Source organism: Porites lutea, chromosome 11, assembly GCF_958299795.1.
Source record: "Porites lutea chromosome 11, jaPorLute2.1, whole genome shotgun sequence".
NCBI classification, from domain to species: Eukaryota; Metazoa; Cnidaria; class Anthozoa; order Scleractinia; family Poritidae; genus Porites; species Porites lutea.
In genome coordinates this window covers 17,244,074-17,268,631 of record NC_133211.1, presented here as the reverse complement: position 1 = coordinate 17,268,631, position 24,558 = coordinate 17,244,074, and the positions used below count along the sequence as shown (strand labels likewise).

The following is a 24,558-nucleotide window of genomic DNA, read 5'->3' as shown; positions in this document are numbered from 1 at the left end:
ATCGAAGTGATCTCGAGATATCTCGAACTAATTCGGCTCTCACTTCGTCAAACAGCCGAATAGAACCGAAAACCTACAGACTTTGCACGCCCAATCTTGTCAAAAAATGGCAACTTTGATACATTCCTGAGAGTCGCGAATCCTTTACTTCGCGCTCCGCTGAAGAAATAAATAGTTTTTTAAATTGGTAGAGGTGGTTACTTAAAGTAACGCCAAAAAATATAAGGCCGTTTAATCTTAAACAAGTAGCATAAAAATCGCTTTATAAAAACGTATGTTTACACAGTAGTAAAATATCAACAGAATGAAACTGGATTTATTACCAAGTATTTTATTTAGTTTACTAGAATTTTTCATCCAGCAACACCTAATTTATTACATTTGTGTCTGAAAAAACCTATCACTTTCACGTTGCCAGATTTTTTCTGCAAAAAATAATCTGGTTTGCATTGAAATAATTGTATAGGTAATTTTGGCTGCTCAAAGCGTCAGAATGAGTTCAGAAAGGGGAAGGAATGGGTACAAGAAGCTTTTGGGATCGTTTGAGTGGACAAGCGTTACTTATGATTGGTTAATAGTTGCCTTGAATACCATTGACCAATCATAACTAACGCTTCCCAACGGTCCCAGAAATCACAGTACCCAAAGCTTGTACCCATTCTCCCCAGAGTTTCTGACTCCAGAAAGGGGAGGGAATGGGTACAAGAAGCTTTCGGCGCAACGATTTTTGGGATCGTTTGAGTGGACAAGCGTTACTTATGATTGGTCAATGGTTGCCTTGAACACCATCGACCAATCATAACTAACGCTTCCCAACGATTCCAGAAGTCACATTACCCAAAGCTTGCACCCATTCTCCCCAGAGTTTCTGAAGTGGTAGATGAAGTGACTGAGTAGGAAAGTGTTACATCAAGTGAGTTCCTTCATCATTTGTGTGCACTAAACGTGTATATCTATGCTCTTCTTTGCGTCATTCAGACAGTAAAATATTAAAATTGTAAACTGTTTTAGCTTTCGACACTATTATTAACGTTTAAAAATATCAGAAATATCTAGTACGAAGGACGGGGGACGTTTCCAAGAAAACGTACGAGAGCACTGCTTTTGCTATCCGTTCCTTAGCACGTTCCCCAAAACGATTCAACAGACCTGCCCGTATGTGTAACCATTGAAATAATAGCTAATAACCACCTTATATGTTCACAGATTCTGACCAACGAGTTACGAGGCAGTACTGAAAGAGATGGGTGGGCAGCCGAAGCGATCAACAAGCTGAGTTTTAAAAAAACCTTAATCCTTGTCTTCTCTCCTCGCCTCTCTCTAGCTTATCGGATTATTACGGTCTTAACGTATGTCGGTTATCATCCACGTACAAGGTAAATATGGAAGTTTGCGTTTTTATGGACAGGAGTCAAATGGCCAAATGGGTAAGTGGCTAAATGGCCAATGATCGGCAAGACAGCCCATCCTGGTGACTCGATTGGCCGATCAGACGACAGTAATTGCTTCAGCTAGACCTCTTACGATAGTTTCTTGGTTTTGCAGAAAGCGCGATCACCAAATGACTTAATACAAAGACTGATAAGACGCTGAACCATACTTACACCACAACACAATACATGTAACTAAGCAACAATGGTTTCCGCGACACCAAGATTTAGCCCCTCTCGCGGAGCCAGTCATATAATAGGGATAGACATTTCAAATAGAATTACGCAATTAAATCATAGTTCTGTGCTCACTAAGCGTATATCTTGAACAAATTCATCTCCCTTTGAAGCTATCTTTGTTTACTTCTCGCTTTGCCACCGCCCCAAGATGCACCTCATCCGGTCCGTCCGCGAGGCGGAGAACACGAGCCCATGACCAGAACTGGGCCAGCGGTTGATCAGACGAAAGACCGGCTCCTCCAAATGCCTGTCAAAACGAGCCAATAGGGAGCTTAAGCAAAGAAGTTTTTGAGCGACGCATGTCAACCGGAAGTGAGGTCTTTTTCATTTTAAATCACCTTGACGGTACCAAAAGTGTCTTTACTATTATCATAACTATGCTATTATAGAGACGATTTGTCCAATTATTTGGGCAAAACCACCGTCCAAAAATGAAAAATGACCACTTCTGGTTGACGTGAAAGAGTCAGAATGCTTATGTTACGCCAGAACGAGGACCGAAAGCAGAAATAGAAGCTCTACAACAAGATGTTCCTCAGAATTCCATGCAGAATAGTATGGAAATGTTATCTTATTAGATGCCCAAGGTGTTCTTGGTATGAGTGCAACATATTTGCTATAGTTTGTTTACATCGGTGGAAAAATTGTAAATCATCACCAACAATTTAAACGGGAGTTCTGAGCATTAATTTCCTGTCGTGCTGTTTATATTCTCTTATGTTATAACTTTTGAGTCTGTGGACAAAATCCTAAAGTGTGAGAATTCACATAAAGCTACTGAGCAGTACTTTGGTACGGCACCGATAAATGTTGTTAGTTGATAACATTTTAAAAGCGCTTTTCCAGCTAAGGCTCGCGTATAAAACTGTTGGATGGAATTCCAGACAAACCTGCATGGCTCTATCGACGACATTCTGTGCCATCCGAGGAGCAACTATCTTAATCATGGCGATCTCAGGAGAAGCAGCCTAAAAAAAGAATGACAGACGCTGAAGGCATTTATACAGCCAGACATAGTGAAAGGAAGGTATCTTGTACCATTAAGACGACAACCATCGCCTTTTCATTTTCAAATTAAAGAGGTCAAAGCCATGGAAACCATGTCCCTAAATAATTACTGTAAAACTGATCTGTTTCACTGAAGCGGCCGGTTCTATCACACATGTTCGTGGTACCAACGAGTTCACCAATATTAAACGGTCTCTTTGTCAATGAAGGTGTCCCATAGAAGTGCAGAAGAAAAACTGAGCACGGCATTCAGTGCTTATGGTCTTAGCTTTTACTCTCTCTCCTTTGGCACAAGAAGAGATAGAAGCACTCTGAGGTCGACTTGTCGTATTATGGATATTTTTACTTTGTTACCATCTTTATTTTGTTGATAAATTCTCAGGTTTGTCAAACCTGTGGTAAACGGTCAACCTGTATTAAGCAATCAGTTGGCCATTCCTAAAGAGTGTGACGGCATAACGCAGGTTTGATTGCTTAATATGTTAAAGAACAGCTGAAAGTTGAAACTCAATGCCAAATCGGACACTTGACATTATATGTTATACAAGGCTTATTTTCATATTTTGTACTTGGGTGTGTCACTGTACCCAATTTTATGAGATTATCTCAGATTCGTGATTTTTACTTCATAAAACTAAAAAATGCAATAAATAAATCAGCAAAGACAACGTGTAGTATGCTAAATACTCAAACAACCTTTGAAATAAAATACCTTATTTCCTACGGTATCCATTAGATGGGCAGCTTTGAGGGTTAGAAGTCTGCAAAAATAATTTCAAGGTGGTTACTAAATCAGGCAAACAATAAAGCGCTTTTCAGAAGTGTAATTTTCAAAGCGGGCTCTATGCTTAAGGTCTCATAGTAACAGAATTCCTTTACAATCTACTACCTTAACTACATTCAAAATCTATGCCATCTGAGTAGGTTGCGTAGGCTTTAAAGACTCTAAACGTAAAACAAGAATTCCTTTCGCTGCTTCTTTTTGCCCTCTAATTAACAATAAGCGCGGGGTAGTCGCACCTTGCTTGTTCTATCTCTATTCTGGATTCTGCTATGTCTTGTAAAATGCTTCCTTGCTGGACTAAAGGTTTTCCAAAAGCCACTCTACTTTTAACCTGTCAATAAAGAAAAGAAAATGTCGGTCGCTAGTGTTATTTGGGAGAACCGATTCGTGATTTGCAACACAAGGAGATGCCAATTTCAATAACGACGACAGTTCACTCAACACTTACTCTTTCAATCATCAGTTCCAGGGCTCTCTCTGCCTGCCCTATCAAGCGCATGCAATGATGAATACGGCCTGGACCCAAGCGACCCTGAAAACATAAAAAAAGCATGAACTTGAAATAAACAGTCGTCTAGTGGTTTCTAATAAGAAGGCGAAACAGGGTAATACACAAAGTAATATGTAATAACAAATCTATTAAAATCAAGCAAAAGAGGATTTAAGACAGCAACACATCAACGAACACTACAGCTCAAGCGTCAAAAAAATAGGCCATTTGCACTAAGAGGTCATGTGAAATCGTTTTTATGAAAATGGAAGTTATATATGATTTTGCCTTCGAAAAACGACTCGTGGGTCATATCTTAAACAAAATAATAGTCATTTGGTTTTTCAAACCGGCACCATTTTCTGAAAATATGTAAGTTCGTAGCTGGTCACGTGATCAAAATGTGATTTTCAAATTATGAATTACCTCTTTCTGAACACAAATTTTGCACTTAAACTTCAAGGAAAATGTTGAAAAGATGATTTGGTAACGTTTATAGCACATCAGAGCGTAACTATCAAACGTTTAACAAGACATAAGCAAAAAGTAGTCTTGGCCGCCATGTTGGAAGGCAAGAGTTTGTCCTCCAACATGGCAGCCAATACAAATCATACTACTTTGCTGAAAAATCAAAGTTCCATAAAATATCTCCGTTAAATTCGTTTCCCCTCAAATTTCGGGTGTAGGATAACTTTTCTGTGCTGTGTCAATTTTTGGCATCAGCAAGATTCAAACTCACCCTCCAACTCATTGTTTAAAGGAAGCACTGGTCAAGTGACCTCTTAGTGCAAGTGGCCTATTTCGTTTTTATCGGCTGCGTTAGAAGGTAAATTTGACAACGTACTTCAGTAACTCAGTTAATATAACCAGAGCTATTAACGAGACTCACCTGAGCGATCTCAAATCCCCTTCCGGGTCCCAGTAAAATGTTCTCTTTAGGAACTCGAACATCTTGGAAGAGTACCTCAGCATGCCCGCCTATAACATGTAAAAACCACATAAATATACTGAAACTTTGCTTCATTATGGCTTTTCCCTGTCTTACACAAATCTTAGGGTCGCCTGGGAGCCCTCGGAGTAGCTAACATGATTAGCCAAGAAAACGATAAACAAACGACAGAAACAATAGACCCTCGCATGGAAACCATTAGAGCTTCATCCCAAGAAGAACGAATAAAATTTTGAAGAGTTTCGTGACAGTAGAAATCTTGATCTGCAATCACGTGACAAGGTGGCAATGTTGGTTGTCAAAACAATACAACCCAGCGGAGGGAAACGCCCAACATGACTGCCGTGACGTAAGCTATAAACCAGAAGTAAATAACAAATAATTTACTCTTAACAGCCGCTCGGAATCCTTAGCCAAACAAAAAACACTACATAGAAAACATTCTCCGTCTCACGCTCTAAATAACAGAGTCGGGTAATATTTATTGTAACTTAAAATTGTAGTTTTTCCTTCCTTTTCCTTTCCTTTCTTTTCCTTTCAATTTATTTTTCTTTTAACTGGTCCGCCTAGATTAGCAATTGCTATTTTGCGGGCCAGTCTATTGTAACCAATAGTCTTATGAAATAAAGTTGAGTTGAAGTTGAAGTTGAAGTCGGGTAACAGCCACGCATTATTGTTGAGTTTGTAGATTTAGGGCACAACTTACAAGGAGGGTCTTGGTATCCAAGAACGGATAAAGGTCGTACCACAGTAACCCCAGGCGCATCCATAGGAACAAGTATCATAGCCTGAAATAATTTCGAGAAGGAAGTGTTTGTGTTTATACAGATCAGTGAAGCCTTAGTCTCAGGTTACCTAGACATTCTAGACAAGAGGGCACGAAAGAAGGAAATTCTATATCTCATCTACTCAAAGCTCGCCCTCTTACGCTAGCGGCGTTCCCTCTTCTCTGAAGGGATGTAAGGATATTAGGTCTGTGAACCGACTAGATTCGAAACTAACTGTAAAAGACTATTACACAAGAGAAGATCAAAGTTAAAAAGAAATAGTTTTTTTTTTTTTTTTTTTTTATTTCGCACACACAAACAATTACAATACATTACATTTACAATTCATTTCAGGTAACTGTTATCGTTTACAAAGAAATAAATAAATAAAAAGAAAAGGAAGGACAAAGTCCACCAAAATACTATAGTTTATATATTAACAATTAAAAGAAGGCTGCCTGCCTTATGGTCCTCCATCACCCATCTGCCCGTTTGTCACTTGTACTTTAATTAACTGTATTGGTCAAATTATATTCTGAGGGGCATTGTTTAAAAGTAGCCCATTTCTTCCTAAAAGAGGCTAAGTTATTATTATAAAAATAAATAGTTAGAAAAGCCCGATAGTAACGAATTTCAATTCGGTCAAACCAATATCAAACTTTTGCTTACCAAAACCCGTATCTACATGAAGACTGGAGGCATAAGTCATTTAACCATATTAAACTACAATTTCTTGACAAATTTACAAAATTGAATTTCTCATTATTTATTTTTTTTTTTAATGAAAAGCGACATTTCTGTTAACGATCAACTCGCAACAAAGAATCACTACCTGTTGTTTATGTTTGGGTGCCTCAGGATCGGTTTTTCCCATAAAAATACAGATCTTGCATCGAGGGTCCATGCCACCTGCAAATGGTCAAAAATAAAACATCCAACGACATTCCAGCTACTATATAGTCAAACGTTGGAAACATATTTCAGGGATCTGGGAATGAATAGACCAAGAAAACGACCAGGACAACAAAATGCGCGGAAAAAATGGGCTGTACGATACCTTATGTTTGCGTGCCCAACGAGCGGCCCTCCCAGAATGCCCATTTAATAACAAAACTCTAATGGGTGTGCCCAAATGGAAGGTCACCAGAAACCAACTTCTTTTATCCCTCTAAACCCCAAGATCCACACACAAATTCTCCAGATTGATCTCCATACATTTCTTTTAACAAAAGTTGAGAGAATTTGGTCTAAGGTCAAAGCGTTCTCCCTTTGGTAATCAATTTAGTAATTCTCATAAAATTAACTGTTAATGATCTGGTAATGTTGATTTTGGTCACTCTTGGGACCAAAAGAGTTAAGGAACTGAGTCCCAATTTCAAAAGAGACAAACGAGGCTGCAGCAACTCTAAATAGAAAGTAGATTATGCTACAAGTCAACAGTGTTTAGATAAGAACTAGAGTAGCCTGCGAGCAAAGCTAGCCGCGAGAAAACACGCGAGCTTTCCCCTGTGGCTCTCGCGTGAGTTATCGCGGCGACTCTCCCAAATGGAGACCTTGCTCGCCGGACAGTAAAATCGGCAACTTCCTCTTCTTTAACCTGATGTCCACCACTTGTGTCCGTTGATGATATAATGATCCCCTTCCAGAATTATGGAAGATTCGATGTTAGTGGCATCTGATGACGCTACCTATAAAGAATGACATCGGAATAAAAAGATATTACACTAAGAAAAAAAGCCTGAGGAACAGACGATTAAGCTACAGTAACCTTGTTAGACACTGTTGATAGCAACTATATAATATTCATGTATATATTTAGTAAAAAAAAAAGCAGAGGAAGTGCATGGCATCATCATAGTGCCCTGCCTCCCTCCCTAGAGGAGAATTGCACTGCAAACATTTCAGGCAGTTTTCTCCTTGATGAGGTATTTTTTTACAAGGCAGGCGGGATTTTTAAAACGTTTTTGAGTAGGCGGAATATTCTAATAAGTAGACGGTTTGTTCCAGAGAGAAACTATTCCTTTGTCTAAAAATTTTCATGGGGTAAGGAAGAGTTCCTAGCGGCACAACCAACGCGAAAGACAAGCCTTCCATTTGAGATAACTCTGTTCCGTACTCACAGTTAGTCGACTCGAAAAAAAAAACGAAAAACAATATATGATAAATGATAAAAAACGGGTACGGAGTTTGCTTTAATTATTACCTTTGGTTCTGTCATAGCAAAACAAGATCTGATTTTTCCGTCTAAAAGTGGATGTAGCCATTTATCCTGTGGAAATAAATAAAAGCCGGAAAATTTCAGCTAAAATCAGAATTAAAGCCTATAAACATTGATGTTTGGTTATTCAGCCCACGTAACAATATGAAGAACTATAATTTTTTTCCATCCTCACATCAGAGGTGTATAGGTATCATACCTTTTGTTCGTCTGTGCCGTATTTGATCAGTACCTCCATGTTACCAGTATCTGGCGCAGAACAATTGAACAGCTATCGAGGTTAAAAAAATATATATCAGGCTGCTTGTTTCTTCACATAAACCATTCGATAAGACATCTTCGGTCAAATCGCTCTTCTCTTGTCAATAATCGATCATATAAACAATACAAAGAGTGACGTAACTTTTTTAAACTTCGAGCGAGCAAAGCAATACCCTAGCAGTAACCAGGCCCGACACAGCAGAAACATAAAAAGCTATGTTAAAACTGTCACGTTATTCTTCTAACGAATTTCGTCTCCTTTGTTTTTTATCTCTCTCGATCCAACTCTTTCTCTGCTTAATATCTACGTCAATGTATAAACATACAATGTAATAAAAATTTAGTTGAAAACAAGCCTTGGTTCTGTTGTCTTTAGTTTGCTTTTTCTCTCTAAAAGTCGGGGTGGCCATGCGATTTACCGCCAAAACGAGCGGCTGCTTAAATACGAAATTTCGCTCCGGCTTAAGTGTAGGGGTAGCGAAGTACGTAGTTCCGGTCGGTCATGTGACTACCAAATATCCTCGCATCGATAGGTTTCTGTTTTCTATAGTAATGCACGCTCCACTGGGGAAGTTTCGCTCGCGAGAGCTCCGCTATTAACATACCTCTGGTCCGTACACTGATCTTCCCATCACTTCACACAAGTACGCGTACTCTACGTTGGTTAGTCCAGCGCCATATTTCACATTAGGGTCTGCTTCAAGAGGAATAAACAGATTCCAAAGGCCGGCTAATCGGGCTTTTTCCTGTCAACAACAAATGAAGATCGCCGAGGTACTTAGCTTACAATTTGCAATCTTCTTTACCTGGCGTCATAGGGTACGCTTCCAACACAGCTCATCCGAGCAGTATGAAGAATGCCTGTAACAAGAAGCCTATAAGGTAAGGTGAGGAGGGCTTCTGAAATTCGTTTGGTCATTCGTTCACTCATTCGTTCGTTAGCAAGTTTGTTATCTTGCTGTTGCGAAAGAACAGCAACAGCTGAAATACGCAAGTTGAAATTCCCAGTTTCCGTAACGCTTTTAGATGACCAGGAGTTTACACTCCTGATCCCAAAGATTTAGTTAGACTTCCATGACGATGCCTTAGCAGCCATCCATTCAGGCGAGTGTCTTTGAGACACAATAGGGAGCTAACCACACCTTACCTTAATCTTTTCTAACAGTGGATGAGGTGTCCAGCATTGTTCAGAGGACTGGTGTCGGTTGAACTCAGCTTCGTTAGGGTACACGTGCTCGTTCATGAAACCTGTCAGCTGCTGGTGCATTTGTTGCACGCGGGGCGAAAGAGACGTGATGGCAACAGGCAATGCACCTGCAAAAAAAATACAAACAAGAAGAAACATTAATTAGCTTTGACCTGAAAAAAGAACTTGATGTCATCATACGACTTTTCACGGGCTGCTTGCTTTTTATTTTGGCGTTGCCCAAATAGAGTTTTCGAGATCGCTTGTTTTGGGAAAGTTGAAATAGGCACGGAAAACGTGCGAAAGTAAACAAGCCAAGCAACGCGAATGTCTACCAAGCGAACGACTCGTACAAGGTAAAAAGCATGCCGGAAAGAAAGCTCTGCTAGCAGAGTACTTGATCCCACTTTTACGATCTCAAAAACCTTGCAATAAAGAAACACAATTCCCACAGTGCGGGGACGAAGAAATTAATAAAGATGAACATGTTAAAGCAACGCAAGGTACTTAATATAAACAAACTTATCTTTCTGGACAAAACTAATGTTGTGCGGTTGACTCTGTGTTAAAATGCTAGCTGCACAGTTCAATTGTCCATAAACTCGGGTAAAAAATTGAAGTGGTAAACTGTCGTCTACACATCACCAACAAGTTCATTACCACTCTCTGTGTTGAAAATCGTCTTAACTTTCTTCCCTGTGCGTTCTTCGAGTTTCAACCACTAGAAACAAAGAAAGGTTATTATACTTGCTTTACCAGCAAGTGCTTTTTCTTTTCTTTTCTTCTTTTTTTAAGAGCGCAAGTAGCAGCTCTCTTTACCTAAAGTGATTGTGGTCGAAGTGGAATACATTCTCTTCGAAGACTTGGTGCTTCCAGCATTACCAGCCCCATTGCCGGGCCTTGTTTCTTTACAAGCAAGTTTCCAACCGGTCTTAGCCATTGTTTCCGCAAGAATGCCCACAGCTTTTGCATTTTCTGAACTGGCCTGGCCTGTGTGTATGATACAAATAAAAATTGATTATTGTTACCACAACTTTCCCAGATAACAGGCGTTTGCCTTGAACTGAAAACACTGCAAAAAGGTTCTGCGAGCGCGCGGTACCACGTGATGACATTAAACTAGTTCATTCTACAGGGTATGTTTATCTAGTATTCGCCTTCCTAAACAAACAGAAAACAAGGTTTTAAGAAAGATTTTCCGCAACACTTCAATCACACTACAACATTTGAAGATTTGAACGGCGAGATGGAAAAAGTGAGAAACAGGACGGGACTACAGGACTGTTTTCTCACCCTGCAAAGCTCTTTTGTAGACTCCTTGAAGAATGGCAGCCACACGGAAAAATGAAAATGCCATATAGAAGTTCCAGTTCTTGACCACTGGGATCCCTGCGCGCTGACAGTACTCCTCCATGTACTGTGTGTCTGTGGGAATGCCGAGAGAACTGGGTTCACGGTCAGCAAAGCCTTTTCAAATAAACAGAGCAATTAACGTACATATTTTGAAGGGAAAAATGGGCATAGAGCGGTTTTCACTTGACTGTCGTAAAACCAAAACCAAAGTAAATACACTAGCCAACCAAAGGGCGTAGTAAAACCAAAACCAAACCAATTCATCAATTACTTTCGACAGTCAAGTGAAAACCGCTCTATCTAAGCAGAGGGCTCGATGAAGACTAGGGAAAGTGACACGAAAGAGAAACGGTCAACGCTGTTTTAAGGGACACGTCATAACTACCTTGGATTTCGTCCCCTTCTTTCTTCATTAGCCAATTTGTTTGACTCTCCCATTCTTAGAGACCGAGAACAGGCAAACTTTCGTCACACCGTTTTTTTCCAAACCCGAATGACTGCGACTCGAAAGCCTGCGGAACAAAATAGCACCTGTTCTGCTGGCTAACCACTGGTTTTCCGAGGATACGACTCTCCGCAAGGTAGGCACCTGGAAATTAGTACGGGTCCCAAGGGGTCCGTCTTAGAGACAAATTGCTATACAGTATGTATTCATCGCATTCAAATACATGTAATGGGAAGAAAGATAAGAATTGAAATTTTGCTTTTAAGTTTGATTCAATTGTTAGAGCCTCCTCGCAAAATGAATTGAGCCTCCTCGCAAAATGAATTTACCTTTTAATGCTGGGAAATTTGGAGGAAGATGATGAGGTAAGCAGTTGTAGGCCAAATCTGATAATGGATCGCCAAGCGTGGATAGCTCCCAGTCTAAAACAGCTATTACCTCAGGTTTTCTCTCGTCGAAAATTAAATTATCTAACCTGCAACAAAGATATATCTATTGTAAAGAACAGTGGTTAATTAGAGGTGTAAATGAAATTCTCTGGTATAAAATGAACTTCCTCTGTGGAATTATGTCGAGGAGGAGCGTTGCATGATGGGACTACAGGGATTCTACATTCCGTGTTACTTTATTAGCACGGAGAGAGATATTTTTTGTTTTGTTGATTCCTTGTTTGGTTGATTCCTGATATTTTCCTTCCAGGGATCTGTTTTCTTCTAAAAAGCTGAATTACCCATAGAAAAAAAACTATTTCTCCCGTATCACCGCTCATTCTACTCACACAAGACTGCATACACACAGCATGGATCAAGTATTTGTTGTGATCAGGTTTAAGCGTTAATGTTCCATGAGTACAGTTAAGAAAAAAAAGTACACTGAAGGCTGCGAGCTATCCAACCTATAATCCCCATGAACAACTGTTGTATTATCATCGGCAGGAATGTTATCTAACAGCCACGCTATCAGATGGTCCATTGCTGGAATGTCGTGGGTCTTACTGGCTTCGTACTGTTTGCCCCACGTTTCTGTCTGACGGCGTATGTAGTTTCCTGCAATATCACAAAATAGAATGATTTTCGTATGACTATGAAAAATGGTTTCGGTAAGTGCCCGTTATCTGTTTTATCACCCTATGGATGAAAAGATCAAAACACGGCCCTAAAACCCTAAAATGGAAAAGGTATTGTTCGATTGGCCAATCTTGTTGCAGTATGACGTCAAAGCGAAGTATCGGTTGATTCTAGAAAGCTCTCGGGCATGAAGTTTTTTCACTCGAGCGTTCGCTTAACCAACCAAAAGCCACGCACGTTTTTGTATCCGTTCGATAAACCAATCAAATCTCTCTATTTCCGTTCGTTTGTTCTTTCTGTTATGTTCGCGCGTTTGAATCCTTTCAAAGTCATGCTCCATTTGGAGGAGTCGCGAGAAGTCACACGAGAGCCGCACTCGAAATATATGGAGAGCTTGCTCGAAGGCTACCCGGCGCCCGGCTGATTGGTTCACTAGGATGTGTCCGGGGGGGAGGGCACTCAAGGGAAGTTTGAGTAGAGATGTGCCGCTGAGTTCTTCCAACCCTGACCCTGTTTAAGACAAAAATCATTTATTTTGCTACCCTGTTTAAGGCAAGAGATCTTATCAATTTTATGACCCTAACTCGTTTCGTTTTGCATACAGAATTAAATAATTTTTCAAACTAACATCATGGAATTATTAACGACAGCTCATCGACCACGTTCACACTCGTTTAAAGGCTATCGATGCAAAAAGACACCCCGTTCAAGACGCTAAATACTTAGTGAAATTATACATCCTGTTTAAGACTCAAGACCTTGCTTACTAAACGGCTCATATCTGTTCAGACCAAATAAGGGAGTGCCCCTTACGAAGGGGGCGGGGGGGGGGGGAGTGCCGATCTCTTTGACATGTTTAAGGTCTCGTGTTCGAACCCCAGCCTGACTACCAGCCGGGGTCTTCAAATAACCCCTGGCGTTTTCAAAGTGTACAGCTGAAAACTACAGTGGACCACAGAGCTTGCCTCTTTTTCCAAAGTCTTCCAAACCCACCGCATCAATGTCAACATTGTGAATCCTATGGAGTGTCTCGTTCATTGCGTGATAAATTTCCTGCAAAATTACAAACAAACAACCAAAAAGATGAGTCAAAAACCATCCAAACTTTTGCAGAGTAAACGAAAAACATCATATCCCTCCCTCCCAAATAACAAACATACTCTTTGGTTTATGCGTACACCGCGCGGTAGAGAATTAATCAAACTTTTGCACAGTTTAATTTCATGTTTTTTTTTTTTTTCAGTTGTAACATTATCTTCATAAACATGGACGAGAAAAAAAATGTCGGCGGCAAAGATACACAGTTTCATTACGCGACGCCCTGGTCCGGCAATGTATGCTTTCGAATTCAAGGTTGCCAGAGCCTTAATACAACAGAACATTTCTGCACAAATATGAATAATTTACGATCCTGAAATCTCCGTGAAGTCTGTTTGCAGCAAAGGTAAAAATATTCAAACGAAGAAGCAAATAAGAGCACGAAATCGGGTGACATGACAGGGAACTTGTTCTCTCTCTCCTCCTCAAAGGCTTCTTTGAGTCACAGGGAGACTGAGGAGTGGGGAAACAAAGAAAAACCCAGCGACAGCCTCAGCGAAAGAGCAAGGCTCTGTTTTCGCTCGTCTCCAGCTCCCCACTTTGACGTCCGCGCTCCTCGCTCATGTCATGGGAAAAAAGCTTGTGGAGGAGGAAGCTCCTGCTTCAGAAGTGTCGGAATCCACTGGCGCTTCTAAACGAATGCAAACTCAGGTATTTATCTGTTTACAAACTATATTACTCTGGAGAAAGTCTAAAAAAGTAATTATCAGTTTCAAATCGTTAAGGAGAGGACGGAAGCGCTAAACGCATAAATTTGTATGCGTGTTTATAAACAACGACGTCTACAGCGGAACTCTGATATAAAGAACCTCCATATAACGAAGTCCTCGGTATAACGAACGATTTTCTTTGCCTCAAAAATAGTAAAATAAATGCAAAAGAACCTCGATATGACGAAAGTTCGTTAAAGCGAACATATTTTGCCAGTCCCTTGAACTGGCCCTTCGTTCCACTGTATTAGTTCTCGAATGAACTCCCCTCCCCCCACCCTTTCAACTCTCACCTTCCTCTCCTCCGCTGTCACGCCGGGTAAGGATGGATCTTTGAACAAGCGTCCTCTGGCATACTCCATAACGTAAAACGGCGTCCCCAAAACACTACAGAGAGATCAACAACAAGTCACCTTCAGGAGCGAGGTTCGTGCGCACTCCAACGTTTGGACTGGGAGTTTTCGTGTGAATTCCATTAACACAAACAACCCGAGGAAAAATCTCGTGAAAAATCATTCAACAGTTAAATTTGAATTGGTAGAAGATGGACCAGCGACAAAGTATATCCAAATCACTTAGAGACACTAAACAGCAGGGGTTTCATATACAAATACAAGTAGCCAGCGGGTTTGAATAGAGTTACCGACTGTATAAACAAGTCCCCTTTTTCTAGGGGGGTCTGGGGCATGCTCCCTTAGAAAATTTTGAAATTCAAAGCCCTAAAATGCCATTTCCAGCATTATGGGGAATAAATTGAGGACAAAAGAGCGTGGTTCTTGTTTTCATTCAAGACAATGCAGCTAATTCATTCAACTTTCGATCTATCAGCCACAGAACAAATGATGAAATCTAAATTACGTACTTTTGCACGTAAACAAATTCTACGTAAAGAAACTTGGGAAAAAATGACTGAAATATAGCGTTCACATGACTAAAGTATAAACTAGTGGGCCTTTATGGAAACATATAATTGCGTTTTCATTCAGACTTTATGATGCATTTTTTGGTTACGACGTTATTCAAAGTAGACTAGTTACGTCTTCTTTGTAGAAAAAAGTAGCCGACTTCTCTGAGCAAAGTAGCCGGCGCATTTCGTAGGCCGTCGGTGCTTACTGAAACAGAATAGTTGCCGAACTTTAAAAGGACAGCCGACATTCTCTGAAGCTTACCAAAAAGATGCCCTGAAAATTTGATTTTCCAGCCAGACTTTCTGTGAAACTTTGCAGAATACAGTAAGCTGTGCTTTTGAACTATCAAATTTTGCACAAAATTCGCTACTTCTTAAGGATACACAGTGAGGAGAAGACTGTCATAACGAAGGGTATAGTACGCTGTACGCTAAGGGTTAGCATAGAGCAAACTCTTTTTCGCAAATTACTATTTTATACCCTATAACTAAACGCAGGTAAATGTCCAAAAAAAGCAAAAATGTCCAATAAAGAGTCGCACGGAAGTCAATTCATGATTAGATATTTCACCTGCTATCTTCGCACAGCGCTAAAGTTTTTGGAACAGGAACTCCAGCAGAACCAAGCGCCTTCATTACCCTAAAAAAGAAGCACTTTCGTATAACTTTCTAACTTTAGAGAAGATCATCTTTATATTTAATAGTTTGCCATGTACGAAAACCAAGGCATTTATTCCCCTTCACGTATAAAAGGAAATCTTTTAGGTAAGTTTAACTCCCAGAAAGCGAAAACAAAAAAAATATAGAATTGAGGCATGTACTAAATCAAAGCGAATGGGAATGGATGGGGCCTTTTAACTTGTTTGATAACTTGTTTTTCAAAGACACCATTTACCGTAAACGCTCACATTGCCGCCGCAGCGCGTTTTTAATTTTAGTTGTTGAGTCGACTAGAGGTGTAGTTACAGTATTTCATTCGTCAGAATTTCGGCCACGACATGCGTCGTTCTCTACTGATTAAACATATCATGCTATATCCATAAGATAAACATACTGCATACAGTATATTCAGTAAGGACGGGTGTCAAGGGCTTAGTGGGGTGGGGGAATGCTTATTCGAATAAGGGCGCCAATTAGAGCATTTATGCAAGTGGTAACACTACCAAAAATGTCACAAGAGGTACAACAACTGTTGCGCCACGGGGAGAATTGATAGGTAAATTTTTATAGGCTTTCATTGGGCAGTGGGAATTCATATCAAAAAAATAAGGTAAGTTACGTTCGGATGTTAATGTTCTGAAATTACTTTAGTTCTAGCTGGATGCTGTGTAAACTACCAGTATGAATACCGTTCACTCCTGAGATAATCAGAATTACACATGATCAGTGTTCATAACGTGGATAGCGCTATCCAGCTGAAAATTCGCTATTCAGTGAATAACTATCAGGGTAAACAACTGCATTATCCACTGGAAAGATATGTATCCATTGGATATCAATTGGAGCCTGCATGCAAGCTAAACTCACTTGTATTCTCTCTCCACAGCATGCGCAGAGGGTAGAAGCTTCCCAGGCTATGATGTCAGACATGCGTGTTGTTAGATGACCTGTACTTTTAAGGTGATGTTACACGAGACGATTCGCAACGACGATTTTTAGCGCAACACAGCGTGTGTTGCGCTAAAAATCGTCGTTGCGAATCGTCCCGTGTAACTGGTGTAACATCACCTTTAAGACTACACGTCTTTTTAATAATAGAGAGATTAAGGTGGCTCCGTAATTAATACAAGAGCATTTTGCTGTGACAAATTTTCCGTCATAACTTTTTGGTTCTTAATGCGATGCCTGCGAAACTTTGCAAAGAACAACAGATACCATTCGGCAATAAATAACAATTATTCACCGAAGTGGAGGTGGCTAGTCCTGGATATTTACCGAACTGCGAAGCAGTGAGGTAAATATCCACGACTAGCCACCGACACTGAGGTGAATAATTGTTTTAGTATATACTAAAACAGTGAGATAATTGAGCACAAAAATGACGATTTTTAACTCAAATACTGTTGCCAACGATTACAATTTTGGCGCGTAATGACCGGGCGGCCGCGGCCGTCGCTTTTTCTTGCCGACAATTAAAACTTTTGAAGGCATTTGTTTAGCTCTTGCGGGAAAATTTCTTCAAAAGGAGTTGTGAATTTTTTTTTTTATTTAAAATCATTCTATAAAAAAAGATTATTAAATTTAGTTTTAAGCTTATTTATGAACAACTCAACTAAATAAATTAACGCAAGACTTAAACTTAATTTGCATTTGTAAACAAAAAACTTTTTCACCGGTTTTATCGATAAATTCGTGTCAAAAAGTCAAAGTTTTACCTATTAAAACTTCCAATCCGAACTTCGTCACCTTCTTCGTGTATTTCGGAAACAGCTTGCTTGATTAGTTGTGAAATTTCTTTGTTTGCTTACGGCAGCAAACCGGGAAGGCATTTTGCTCGCAACTTACGCGAGTTTGGCGTCGCTCGCTCGGAGGAACTGGAGGTGAATCAGTGAATAGTGCAGGATATTCACTGATTGAGTAGCCAATCAGAGCGCGCGAAAAACGCTATCCACTGTTTTAGTATATACTAATACGGAATATTCCGATTTCATTGATGGTAAATATTCCTTGAGAAATTAGCGCTTAAAAGGACCCTAATGTTCAAAGAAAATCGCGTCTAGTAAAAAATTTTGCTGATATTTTTTACTGAAATTTCTGGTATCGGCTTCAATTGATATAATAAATTTGCCAGAGGAATTTCAGAAAAATCGTTGGAGCAGAAGTCCGTAACTAAAAGTCGCTCAAAATTCAGCTGTGAAATTGAGCTAAATTGTTTTTGGAATTTCAAAAATAAATTACTATCAGGTAGAAGGAGCCACCAGTTTGAATTTTCGGGACAAGTAAATTCAATGTTTGCTAATTCTGCAATCAAAAGCCGATTGCCTATCGTGCTATTCTTTAAAAGGTACTTTTCAGTTTTAGAAGCACTATAAATTGCTCCAAACCTTGCTCTGAAGTAGAATGACTTGTTCTTCGACATTTTTAAAATATCCCTTTGCAGTTTTGGCTCAAACTCCTTCTGCATACATTTTGATGTATTGCAATGCATTTTCAACGACTTTTAATGCTGTTCGTTGCTTCCAACTCAGGAAAAAAGTATTGAGATTGGACGCTACCTCGTATCAGAGCTCAGATAGAACTGTCCTGCACCTTTGTTTATGACTACAAAATGAGCACGAGCGGCAGTTCTGCGAGGAATTCGCACCTCACCCAGGAGGGACGAACGACAATGATGACCATGCCTGTGAACCGAATAACATGACAGTGCAAAATAAAATTATCGCAAAAATACTGCCCGTGAATAAATTTACAACTCTGAAATTTTTGTCACTTCTTCGTTCAATGAATGGGTTTTTTTTTCTTGATTATTATGTTTTGCTCTGCAATACATGTTTATACAGATCGGTTCACAGACATGGGCATCATTGTCATTCGTCCCCCCTGGCTGAGGTGCGAATTCCTCGCAGAGCTGCCGCTCGTGCTCATTTTCTCGTCATAAACAAAGATGCTGGACAGTTCTATCTGAGCTTCGATACAAGGTAGCTTACAATCCCAATACCTTTTTCCTGAATTGGAAACAACGTACAGCAGGAAAAGCCGTTGAGGATGCATTGTAATACATCAACATGTATGTAGCAGGAGTTTGAAGCAAAACTGCCAAGGGATATTTTAAAAATGTCGAGGAACAAGTCATTCGACGTCAGAGCAAGGTTTGGAGTAATTTATAGTGCTTCTAAAACTGAAAAGTACCTTTTAAAGAATAGCACGATAGGCAATCGGCTTTTGTTTTCAGAATTAGCAAACATTGAATTTACTTGTCCCGAAAATTCAAACTGGTGTCTCCTTCTTCCAGATAGTAATTTATTTTTGAAATTCCAAAACAATTTCACAGCTGAATTTTGAGCGACTTTTAGTTACGGACTTCTGCTCCAACGATTTTCCTGAAATTCCTCTGGCATATTTATTATATCAATTAAAGCCGATACCAGAAATTTCAGTAAAAAATATCAGCAAAATTTTTTACTAGACGCGATTTTCATTGAACATTAGGGTCCTTTTAAGCGCTAATTTCTCAAGAAATATTTACAATCAATGAAATCGGAATATTCCGTATTATTGCCGAATGGTATCGGTTGTTCTTTGCAAAGTTTCGCAGCCATCGCGTTAAAATCGAAAAAGTTATGACGGAAAATTTGTCACAGCTAAATGCTCTTGTATTAATTACGGAGCCACCTTAAGATTCAAGTTTACGCCAAACGGCAAACGTGAATTTGTACCACGTGACCAAGTTTTTCCCTTAATTGTCGTTTACTGTTTATTACTTCTACTCAAAAATAAGTAGTTTCACGCCAGTTTTATCCATAAGCATTGTTATTACTTTGAGTTAGCGGGAGGTCCAAGATATTGAGGGTTCGAGTTACAGAGGGTAGAATTACAGTAAATGTATAAAGGAAATCCAGGGGAAATCGACTTTGGTTCGAGTTATCCGGAGTCAACTGTGGGTCATTCCGGATAAATTATATTATTATACATTCAACTCACTATCTCTTTTTTGATTGGCCGAAAGCGTACAGTGAATTTTCGAAATCAGCACCTGGGACGTCATCTAGCTGCAGATTATACAATAATCATGTCAAGGACACTCAAGGTCACGGGTAATCATGTCATGTATGACCGCGGTACATGATTTCTATGGGTAATCATGTCAAGTTCGTGAGCTTTGTGTTGCTTGCCGTCAGTGAAGAAGCAAAAACATGACTTCCACGTTTGCTTCGTTGACCGAGCAAGACATCAAAAAAGTAGTTGAAGACAAGGACTCTCAAACACAAAAAGGTCGACGAAGGTGGCAAAGGGGCTGTTTTACGTGTAAGAGAAAAAACTGACAGAACCTGAGGAAAAGGAAGAGTTGGCACAAACTTTGAAAACATTTTATGTCGAAGCGAGAAAGAAAGGATTCGTTCAATGTATAATAAAACAATTATTAGATTCGGTTTTTGTGATATCCAGAATAATCAAGGTCTCGGTAAGGGTTATCAGCCTCACCTTCGGCTTCGGCTGATAATCCCTACGTCGACCTTGATTATTTTGGATATCACAAAAACCTCATCCAATAATTGTTTAATGTTCGCAACCTACCTTACGTTCATATGTAACTTCAGAAAAAAATAACATCAGGCCAATACATCACAACCAGTGGCCAATAGACCATTACCGACGTCTTTAACCAAAAGCATATAACCCCCCATTAAAACACTTACAGGTTTTTTCCTGATCACTAGTCTTTGCCCTCCATACTCCACATAGTACGTAGGATTGGACTGGCCATGTTTAAACTGTCGAATGATGGGAGGCTCTGAAAGTTATCAATAACAAACTGAATAAATCTGACTCAGAGGGGACACAAAAAAAGTTACCTTATCGGTACTTAATTTCGCGCTTTTTTTTTTCGCGATTGCCAAAAAATGGCGAAATTAAAGACCCGCGTTTTTAAACCTTCGCGAAATTTACACACACAAAATTTTAATATCCTTGTAGAAACACAGAAAAATTTATTAACATGTTATAGCAACAACATATACAGGATATGTATCGACAAATACGCAAATTGTTTACTGGTTTTACTGCTATCTTAATTTGCAAAGATTTCACACATTGCTTGTTCCAGTCTATCTAGAAATTCTTAATATGTTCAGACTTTTTGAAAACTAAAATTAAGTCGAGAATGCGAAATCGCGAAATTTAATGCCCTTTTTCATATCTGGCTGTTGAAATCGGGAAAATAAAACCCCGCGAAATGCTGTCTCACCAATGAGTTCGCCCCCTACTTTCAAAGTGCACCATGGAATGGTATAACTCCAAACTCTAATTAAATCACACATTTACACATTTATTTATTAAGCATACCTGTGAAGGTACTTACAGGTAATATTTCAAACCTTCAAGCCCTTGTACAGTAGATCAAAACCCCAGTGAACTATATGGCCTCCTCTACTCTTGGCCACTCCCATGATAAAATTTCTTAAGAAAGGGGATCATTGTACACTCCGATGCCCCAAAAGGTTGAATATAACTGTGCTTTGTTCTAATGGCGATGTAAAATGTATCAGTTATCAGCCACGAGGAAAGTTGACAATTTGGGAATTTGGAAAAATTAATGGTATTAAAAACACGTTTTTTAATAATTGCTGTGGGCCGGAACAGAAGGACATGTGCATAGTTTTTGAAAATTATAATAATGGTCACCTTCTTGATGTAGCCCCACTTCATTTTGCAGATACCTTGTAAGAGAGTCAGCAGGGATCTGGTGAACTTTACGAACTGCTGTAGTACCGGGAACATAGCCTACAAAGCAAAGAAAATTTATTTTAAATCCTGGAGAAGTCAATGATCTGGTTGTCTACTGGTGGCCTCTAAACACTTTATCCCTATAAGTTAATTTGCTTGCCAAACTATTTTGCCAAAAGACTAAAATTGTCTGGAAATCTTAAACCCCGAGAAAGTACCAGTGGGACCAGGCTTTGGTGAGATATAGGGTTAGTGTTAGTAACATTGGATAATGAACTGTTATCCTTCAGCTGTAAATTAAATTATTAATGTTTCATTTCACAATACAGGTCTTTTATACCGCCTTTTATAAAGCGTTTTGAATACCTTTCAAAGGAAAATGCAGCAAATTCTCCAAATCACCCAAAGCAACCTTGACATCATCAACCTAATTCACAGATGAAAATGTTTAAATATCATGTAATAATGGCAAGGGGCACACATTGCTTTTCCTCCAAAGATCATAGTCTACCTTAATCGTCTGGAAACCCAGGTGTTTAGCAGTCTTCACGTTACTGCCAATATCATCAAGAAAAACCACCTCTGCAGGACTCAGTTTGAGTTGGTCTAGCAACTTGAGATAAATTGGTTCGTCTGGTTTCCGTTTTCCCTCAATTGCTGACTCTACTACCTTGAGATCAAATTAAGCACAAGAAAATTTTTCAGTTAAAACTTCATGATTTGTAATAATAAAATGCCATTGACAATTACGTGGGATGTAGGAGCAGGAGTTAATCAGTAATGATCACAGCAGAAACAGGGTGGTCTGACACAAGTTCCTTTGTCATGGTTTTCCAGTGGGTAAGCTATAAGCCAATATTACGCAAGTGGATTATCAGCAATAAAGGTGTTGGTTTGTATCACATGGAGCAAGCCCACTAATCCAGAGGGTTTGTTTAAAGGGTGAAAACCAGAATAAAAAATGCCAACAATTCTGAGAGGGGTAGGAGTTGTAACAGAGAGTATTATAAATAATATAGCTGTTTCATAATGTCTGTACTAGAAGAATTTGTATAATTTTTATGTTATCACAGGTATACACTTGTCTAGCAGTGGCAGATCTAGGGGAGGGGCCTCGGGGGGGTCACACCTGCATCTTGTTTTTAGAACAAACTCAAAGCCTGTGTGGTCCAGAAAGAATAAAAATATTTCTGAGATCAGCAGGCCCGTCATTTAGCTCAAAGTCTAGATCTGCCACTTAAACTAGCTTGCTAAAAGAAAAGTCCGATAACAGGAACAATCAAGTCAACGGTCAAAATAATGTTCAAAGTAATGGCCAGGGGTATAAAAGTGAGTCAATTCAAAAGTTTCTCACCACGTCAAAATATTTCTTGTCAACTGGCAAAAACGATCTTCCCTCTTCCAACCACCAGTTATTTGTAATCAAAGCTGTCTTGAGGCCTTCTGCCCTTATGCACTGGATAGCTGTCAGCACTTCAGGATATGGTTCAATCATTGCTTTATGAATGCTTGGTAATAGAGCTCCCATGTCCACTGGTTGATGTGTCATCGTTTGAAGGATTTCTGTAAATTTCCTGGCAAATTCCTCTGGCAATAGACGACCACATTCCAGCTGTGCCCAGACACCTGCAAGAACAAAATAATTTTATAGTCAGACTCAAAATCTCTCTATAAAACATGCAGAAACCTTTGGGAATAGAATAGCACTAACTGCCTGCACTAGAGAGGTGTCTTAAGTCAAGTCTGACGATGAATGAATAGTTTCTACCAAGTAAAAAGATCCTTTAATATAAAATAAGAGGAATTTGTAATTTTTTTGGACAGGTTAGTCAATATACATGTTACAGGTCAAATTTGATTTCAGGTTAATTTTGATTTGACCTAGGTTGACTCTCAATTCCCTTTGTCTCCTAGCCCTAATTCATGAATAATTAGGGCTATGAAAAAAAGGAAATAGAGAATCAACCCAGATTAAATAATTTTAACCTGAATATTACTTTGACCGTCCTGTAACATATACCCAGTCAAAGCCTCCGGAACTGTCACTAATGGGTAAGAGTCCATTTTAGTCCAGATGCACCTCTTGCAAGGAGTCAAAAATCAATGACTAAAGATTAGAACAACAGAAACCAATCTGGAGTTGCATGTTAGAGAGGCTTCTGTTAACCATTTTAGCCCCAATATCCACATACAAATTCTCCAGGCTGGTCTCCATACATTTCCTTACAGAATTAGTTGAGAGAATTTGATAAAAGATCAAAGCATGTTCTCTTTGGTAATCATTTTATTCATTCTCGTTACAATTTTTTTCTTCATTATGTATAGACATTGTTAGGAGAAAAAATAATACTGATGTTGGTCACTCTTTGGAGTTACAGGGTTAACCCTTTCACTGCCAGAGTACTTGATGGAGTCTTTTAAAGGTGACTCTAACTTTTGAGTATGTGGACAAAATCCTTTGTTGTGACCATTCAAATGAAAGCTCTCTGCCTGTACTTACACATGGTGCTATAATTTATTTTTCAAAATTTCACAAAATGAAATCTGGAAATTTGGTCAAAATTTGCTTTTGGCTAAAATTGGCAGTGAAAGGGTTAAGAGAGAGTTGACTGTATAATTCTACTACGCAGATAATGTGAACTTAATCATAACATTATTGTAAGTCATAGTGTTGCATTATTTTGTAATTTCTGGTAAATGTTTTAAAAAAAGATAAAGTGGACACCAGCACTCATGTATGGGTCTTAGAGAGAGTAGACTAAATTTTCTTACCAAATGCTCTTAATTACCTCTCTCTCCACCAGCTTTGATTGCCGAGACAATAGAGCCTCTCTGGAGACCATGATCATCTTCAAACTGATTGAATATAGGCAGGGGCGTGGGAATCACCACCCCTCCCATGTCAAAAGCAACAGCCTTATATATAGGCTTAAGTGATTGGTCACTAGCTGCATAGTGTCGAGGATGATAGAGATGCAGACAGCGAAGATGAAGATATCTTAAACTTCTTAGTTGAGGAATCATCATTCAAGCTGTTTTCCTCCAATATATTGACCTTCCCATCTTGAGTATAAATCTGTATATTTTGTTTGAGAGATTGTTTTAAAATTCTTATCATACACTAGCAAAAACAAAAACAAGGGAAAACAACTAAGGTTAAAAATATAAGATGACAGTCCCAACACCCTAGCCCAATTTATATCAAGTCTCACTATAGATCTATGTGGTAAAACCAAAGAATGAGAGTGAATTTCATTTTTA

The 24,558-nt window shown here is 39.2% G+C and overlaps 1 protein-coding gene across 1 annotated transcript; it reads right to left on the bottom strand.

The window, feature by feature from the left end:
* Positions 1-172: 172 nt before the first annotated feature.
* Positions 173-24,414, bottom strand: LOC140952022 (acyl-CoA dehydrogenase family member 10-like). Its single transcript, XM_073401419.1, has 27 exons — positions 24,087-24,414; positions 22,652-22,923; positions 21,809-21,967; positions 21,664-21,724; positions 21,256-21,354; positions 20,271-20,365; positions 16,441-16,487; positions 15,485-15,553; positions 14,300-14,393; positions 13,164-13,251; positions 12,027-12,177; positions 11,461-11,606; positions 10,627-10,800; positions 10,153-10,323; positions 9,295-9,461; positions 8,753-8,893; positions 8,086-8,157; positions 7,872-7,937; positions 7,266-7,356; positions 6,501-6,577; positions 5,608-5,689; positions 4,842-4,930; positions 3,911-3,994; positions 3,699-3,793; positions 3,391-3,439; positions 2,561-2,638; positions 173-1,917 (listed from the first exon to the last, which is right to left on the bottom strand). Exons 1-27 carry the CDS (start codon positions 24,322-24,324, stop codon positions 1,765-1,767), a joined length of 3,108 nt encoding a protein of 1,035 aa, XP_073257520.1. The 5' UTR covers positions 24,325-24,414; the 3' UTR covers positions 173-1,764.
* Between the last annotated feature and the right edge of the window lie 144 nt (positions 24,415-24,558).

Excerpts from the sequence above, each read along its gene's own strand:
- LOC140952022 (XM_073401419.1), bottom strand. The coding sequence starts at position 24,324 with ATGATGATTCCTCAACTAAGAAGTTTAAGATATCTTCATCTTCGCTGT. Across the intron at positions 20,366-21,255 it reads AGTGGGGCTACATCAAGAAG|AGCCTCCCATCATTCGACAG; the intron begins GTGACCATTATT and ends GATAACTTTCAG. Across the intron at positions 2,639-3,390 it reads TGGATACCGTAGGAAATAAG|GCTGCTTCTCCTGAGATCGC; the intron begins GTATTTTATTTC and ends TTCTTTTTTTAG.